This window comes from Nestor notabilis, unplaced genomic scaffold (genome assembly GCF_000696875.1).
Source record: "Nestor notabilis isolate BGI_N333 unplaced genomic scaffold, ASM69687v1 scaffold10803, whole genome shotgun sequence".
NCBI lineage: Eukaryota > Metazoa > Chordata > Aves > Psittaciformes > Psittacidae > Nestor > Nestor notabilis.
In genome coordinates this window covers 29,464-35,897 of record NW_009920663.1, presented here as the reverse complement: position 1 = coordinate 35,897, position 6,434 = coordinate 29,464, and the positions used below count along the sequence as shown (strand labels likewise).

Genomic DNA, 6,434 nt, shown 5'->3' with positions numbered 1-6,434 from the left:
AGGCTCTGGTTAACCTGGCCTTGAACACCGCCAGAGTTGGAGCATTCACAACTTCCTTGGGCAACCCATTCCAGTGTCTCACCACCCTCACTGTAAAGAACTGCTTCCTTATATCTAACCTGAACTTCCCCTGTTTCAGTTTAAACCCACTACTCCTTGTAGGCCCCCTTCAGATACTGGAAGGCTGCTATGAGGTCTCCATGCAGCCTTCTCTTCTCCAGGCTAAACAGCCCCAACTTTCTCAGCCTGTTTTCATACAGGAGGTGCTCCCCTTACCATCGCGATGCCTGCTTTGGGTACTTCATTCCGGGTTTACCTGTTTTGAAGAGCTTGACAGTAAACATGCAGATGCTTTTCTTTTTTACATACATAGTTATGCCAGTACTGTTTAATGAGGCACAGTATTTCTCCCTCACAGATAAAGGTAGCAAGTGCTTACAAAAAGTTGTATATTCTTCAGCTACACAAAACATGTCTTTCACACACCATTACGTGCAACTTTGGCAAAAAGCACAACTGCTTGAGGAGTATGGGGCTCAAATGCCCTATCAGCCTGAAGCTGAAATCAGCAGTACATATTCTTGGAGTGGGGAGGCTTGCATATGAATGCAACTATATACCTTCTTCATCAGTCATGGTCTACCATGCAGGCACCCAGACTCTTACCCTCCTGTACTTCTTTAGGATGCTTCCAGTCGTCACTCCTTAGTCACCTGTGTGCAGAATGAATCTCAGCATTAAATACTGAGCATGGGCTGGAACAGCAGCCTTGTTCTAAGGTGCTTTTCATGTTCAGTACGTTACCAAAATAACATAAAAGCAAAATTCGCTATTAGAATCTAAATACTTCAAGTGAATAATAAGAAAAATTTTGGAAAACTTTATCAGTATAGGAAAAAATTTAAAATACTTTCTTTGCTAGCAGGTTCCCATTCCATGCAACTGTTTCAGGCCCCAAAAAGTTACCAGCAAGTTCACTTTTTATGTGGCTTCTGCAGTTCTTAGAAAAATGTGAGAAGGTTTATAAAATAAAACGAGTATTAAATACATTTACATAAAATTCTGAATGGATGAAAAACCGGTTTTAATCATAGCTATGAAGCAAATCCTACCAGAACAATTAAATTAGGGGAGATGTGTTAATCTCCCCTAATTTACAGGGGAGATGTTTTCTAACTTTGGGTGTTTTCTAACTCTGGAAACAGCATCTGAAATTCCTGTGAAATAAGGTAACAGCAATTTTTTTTAAATTATTTTTTTTATTTTTTTTTTATAAAAAACCACCAGCACAAATAAATAAAATACAGCAGCAGTGTAACCAACTCAGTGTTCCCCTATATCATTACAGGGACCGAGAATACAGGTGGTTCAGAAGAGGTCTTTTAGTTTATTAGTATTTATTATTACATTTTATTAGTATTAATTTAGTTGTAAACTATTATTTTATTGCTATTATTTTTGATACTTGTTCTTTTTCTAGAAGGTTTTTATTAATGTGGTGTGTCCTTTCGAGTTTTTGTTCATATGTGGGAAGTAACTTTCTTGAGGAAATACTCCCATAAGGCAAACACGATCTTGGATATCAAAAATTGTTATGAAGAACATACTTTTTTTCAGTGTTAGTTTCCAATTCATTCCCTAAATTTTACAACTAAATGTAGTAGGTATGTATGCCTCCTCAACTGTGTTTCTTCTGTATCACATACCATTTTATAAATTATGGCTCTGCTCTTTTACTGCTCCTTAAGCAAACAAAAGATTTATTGCTTACTGGCTTAATGCTTGTAATATATATCCCATTTTAGGGCGATGAGACTAGTGCCTATAGAGAACTTGTAGTTGCAGCAGCTTCAAAGTGAGAAGAGGGGTGGGTCTGCAGAGTGAATTTTCACTCTAATGTGAGTTTAGACATTTCATTGCTAAACTGCAAAGTATCATAAATGGAAAGGGTGAGTATGCATAAATCTTGTTTGTTTTCTTGTTCCTGTCTCCCCCTTAAAATAACTTCTATTCTTGAGATGACATAGTCTCTTAGAAGCTTACATACTTCATTCCCATCAGCAAAACTGAAAGTTACTCTGAATAAAATAAGGCAGACAGAAAGCATGTCAGCCTGCTTTTATTTTATTTTTTTTTCTGTTAATTTTTTTGGGGGGGTTATGAATTAAAAGCTACAAGAATTATCTTATTTTTAAGGGAAAACTGACTATTTCATATGATGAAATATGCTAAGGATGACAGTTGGAAGTATTTTCCGGGTTTTTTTTGCTAGCTAATATTTTGCTTGAAAATATATTGAGGAAAGTATATAAAAGAAATTACTTGAGAAAGCTGCTCATCTAAAAGTTTAGATAGCTGGCTACAAATGGATTAAAACCAGAAGAGGAGTTAGGATCCCAGTTCTCTAAGACCACTTTAGGTCAATTCTAGGTTCAAACTTTTAATAGAAACAGATCAATAAGTAAAAAAATGAAACATGGCATTTCTAAAAGCAGGTAATTCTAGTAAGTTGTCATTAATACTACATTTAAGTCAGGAATACTAAAACCTGCAACCTAAGAAGAAATACAGAAACTTAAGTCTGATTTTAATTATTATTATTTTTTAAAATTTATTTCAAAGTCATAAATAACAGTGGTTTCAATCTCACAATGTAACTAATTCTTTCCTGAACAAGGTAAGACAGTACGTTGCCAGCTCTGGAAGAACTTCAAGTAAAGCTCAAGTTCATACTCTTAATTAAGTTCATGCCTAGTGTAAGAATCTTTTTCACATTTTATGAAAATGGACATGTGCTTTCCCCAGTTGCCAAATATAATACCTGTATTTTTTAAAGCACTTCTGTCTGTATCCCCAAGGGCTTGAAAAAGATTCTTAGCAGCATCAAACAGGACTGACCTGTTTATTACTCCTTCTTTCTTGTTGTACACAGCAGCTAATGAACTCCCATAAGAATCACAGAACAGAAAAAGCCCCGAGAAATGTCAGTGCCAATGCTTGTCCAGAGATTGTTTTACGTATGTTTACTAGTGTCTATGTTTTCAGTTCTCCACAGGAAAAAAAAAACCAAACCAAAAACAGCAGTCTACAAACATTTAAAACACTTTTAAACAAGGATTCAATATACAATCAACATTAATAAATATTATTTGCTCCCTCAAAAAATCAATTTTTGAAGAAAATATAATGTATTTGGCTTGCACACAATTTTAGTGCATTTTAAAATGATCAGATGAAACAATAAAACCTTGAAAACAGTCCATTTTTAGTACCTGCCCTTTTTTATATGATTTACATAAAAAGAAATACAAAAAATTATGGCTTTCTATTAAAATGCTCCAACAATCTATTTCAGAGCAGGGGTCAGTATTGCTTGTACTAGCAATCTAAAATAAACCACCCATATTTCATTAAAATTAAGTCAAAGGTTGTCTGTGCTGCTGTCCTGTAAATCCAGATGCTTTAGCCAAAGAAAATTTTTTAGATGAATGAAGGGTCTGCATTGCAATTTAACAGTGCTTAATGTCCCTCATGATTCTTGTTGGGTCCTCTTCCGTGAGGCTTTTCCCTGAGTCATGTATTTGCTGGAAAGGCTGCCTAAGGTTAGGAGTTTAATTAAAAAAAAAAAAAAAGGTGGGAAAGATAGACAAGATGTAAAACAAGTGAAACAATCAGGAGAAAATTCTTGTTAAGTCAAATTAAAATGAAAGCACACATGGATCAACTTTAGATCATTATGTGCTGAAGGACAGTACGAAATACTGAAGTACTAGGATACAAAATGGAAAACTAACATTTTTTCAACTAAATCCCTAGCGCCGAATGACAATCACTTTGTGTTTAAAAATCTCCGAACTTGGATTTGAAAAAGCCTTGCATCGAAAACAGAAAATACTTTGTCTTCCAACAAAACTTAGAATTTAGTTTGAGGTAATTAATTGCATTTATTTTTCCATCGTTTAAAAAGACTACTTGGGTTCCCCTTCAGGTGTCCCAGACGGTACTTACGTATTTTATTAAAAACCCTTTTAAAATCTTCATTGTACCTCTTAGTAAGTTTGTGAAATTACTGTAAGGAAGCTGCATTTGTAACCGTGCATCTAACATAAAGTATCTCCAGAGAGAGTACATGAAGGTCTTTATACTGTCATCTGAATGCTACTTAAAAGTGCAGTTTTAACTTCCCTACATGTTTGCAGCTCAAACCAAAGATGCGCTTTGATAGTCTCTCAAGTTAGTTGATCATGTGGAATTCTAGCCAATTACTTTGAAGAAGCCTTAAAGAAAGTGCTCCGTATGTTGTCACTGAAGAAACACAGAACTCCGTGTTTGCCAGAACAGGAGAAAGGTGGGAGACTGATAAAACCCCACCACATTCTTCTGCAAAATATATCTACGAGAGTTGTGACAGAAAAAATCAAATGCAGAGAACTGACATGCCTAAGTTTTGCTTCCAAAAAAACCGCTGGAAAATAGCATGCTTTTCCAGTTAAAAAAAAAAAAAAAAAAAAAAAAAAGCCCAACAGAGTGGCTTCACAGAACATTTAGGCAGAGTTCCAATAAGGACTGATAGAGGAAGGGAGTTAAAGACACATGCTTTTACACAGAATTTCTGAATTGAAATGAAGATACACAAACCTGACTGAGGACTCAAAAATACTTTTCCTTTTTGCTTCTTTTTTTCTTCATGTACAAGCATTCCCTGTAAATAACAGACACACATTGACGAACCAAGAAAATTGTATTATGTCATTCCATAACTGGAAAAAAAAAATGTTCTCCTTGAAAGCTTAAGTAAAGCTATTTTTAATTACTTTATATAGACTTTAGAACATTTAAAGAGAAAAAGATCAATGAAGAGGGACACTTGGTGTTTACCTGATTTAATCTACCAGCATGCTTGGAAGCACTGGTTAAAGAAAGGGATCCATACAACGCTTCTGGTTTTGAACCACCTGAAAAAATCATAACAAATATTTGCTAATTTAAAACTAGTTTCTATTTCAGGTACTGTAAGATACAAAAATACCATGATATTTACAATCTACCTTCATAGAAAGTAGAAGGTAGGATATTGCTATTTTTCTCAATTTTATAACATGAAAAAACGGCACAATGAGATGCGATGCTGTCCTCATGCACATCCTGAGCATGATGTGGATGGTATGGAATAAAGGGTGGATACTGTCCTGGTTCAGCTGTAACAGCTATTTTTCTCCTTCCCAATAGCTGGTGCAGTGCTGTGTTTTGGCTTTAATCTGAGAACAGTGCTGATAACACACAGATGTTCTAGTTGTTGCTCAGTAGCACTTACCCTGATCAAGGACTTTCTCAGTCTCATGCGCTGCCAGTGAGGAGGGGCACAAGCATCTGGGAGGGAGCAGAGACAGGACACCTGACCCAAACTGGCCAAAGGGGTATTCCATACCACAGCACCTCATGCCCAGTATAGAAACTGGGGGGAGTCACCCGGAAGGCCCAGATCACTGCTTGAGTCGGGCTGGGTATTGGTCAGCAGGTGGTGAGCAGTTGTATCCTCTCCCCTTGTTATTTCACTTATCATTATGATTATTGGTGGTAGCAGCAGTGGTTTGTATTATACCTTAGTTACTGGACTGCTCTTATCTCAACCCATGGGATTTACATTCTTTCAATTCTCCCCATCCCTCCGGGAGCTGAGAGGAAAAAGAAGGGGGAGTGAGCGAGTGGCTGCATGGGTCTAAGTTATTGCCTGGGCTTAAACCATGACAGTCCTTTCTGGTGCCCAGCGTGGGGCCCGAAGGGTTGAGATAACGACAGATCTGACCAGATAAGCATTCATTGTGTCGGATTAATAGTCACTCGTCAAAATGCTGATTTATTGGCTCTCAAGAGTTGTTGTGCTTGATCTCAGAGTTTCAGCGTGTTTTACCTTACTTACAGCCAGTATTTGCTGTTTCAGTGTTCATCAGCTGGGGGGCCAGGGCTAAGTTTATTCTTTCACTGTACTTCATGGTAATGACTTGTAATACAATAGACTCATTGATCATGAAACTGGTCTGGCTTGTGTTTCCAGCGTGGTCATGACCTCTGTATTCTGGGAGGCGTGTAATGGGAATTGTTAACAATTACACCTCTTTTTTCCCTCCACCTTGGAGGGCCAACCTAGGAAGGAGACATTGTCTCACACTGTCTCTCCCATCCTGAAAGTCCAACATCATGGACTGAATGAATTTAGTGAACTTCACAGGGATGGTCTATGAACGATACCTGTCTCTTTGTGTGTGTGTGCAAGTTCGGAGGAGGGCCATGAAGATGGTAAGAGGGCTGGAGCACCTCCTAGCAGGCTGCTATGTGATCTCCACGCAGCCTTTTCTTCTCCAGGCTGAACAGCCCCAACTTTCTCAGCCTGTCTTCATAAGGGAGGTGCTCCAGCCCCCTGCTTATCCTCATGG

At 37.5% G+C, this 6,434-nt stretch overlaps 1 protein-coding gene across 2 annotated transcripts in view; it reads right to left on the bottom strand.

The window, feature by feature from the left end:
- Window positions 1-3,529: 3,529 nt before the first annotated feature.
- ZCCHC6 (zinc finger, CCHC domain containing 6) overlaps window positions 3,530-6,434 on the bottom strand; it is a 31,095-nt gene continuing 28,190 nt past the window's right edge. The window contains exons 26-28 of one of the 2 annotated variants that reach the window (XM_010010782.1): window positions 4,879-4,955; window positions 4,639-4,702; window positions 3,530-3,597 (exon numbers count right to left, since the gene is read on the bottom strand). In XM_010010782.1, the coding sequence (XP_010009084.1) occupies window positions 3,530-3,597; window positions 4,639-4,702; window positions 4,879-4,955 (209 nt within the window). The remainder of the gene's footprint in view (window positions 3,598-4,638; window positions 4,703-4,878; window positions 4,956-6,434) is intronic. The other variant, XM_010010783.1, reaches the window with a different exon arrangement.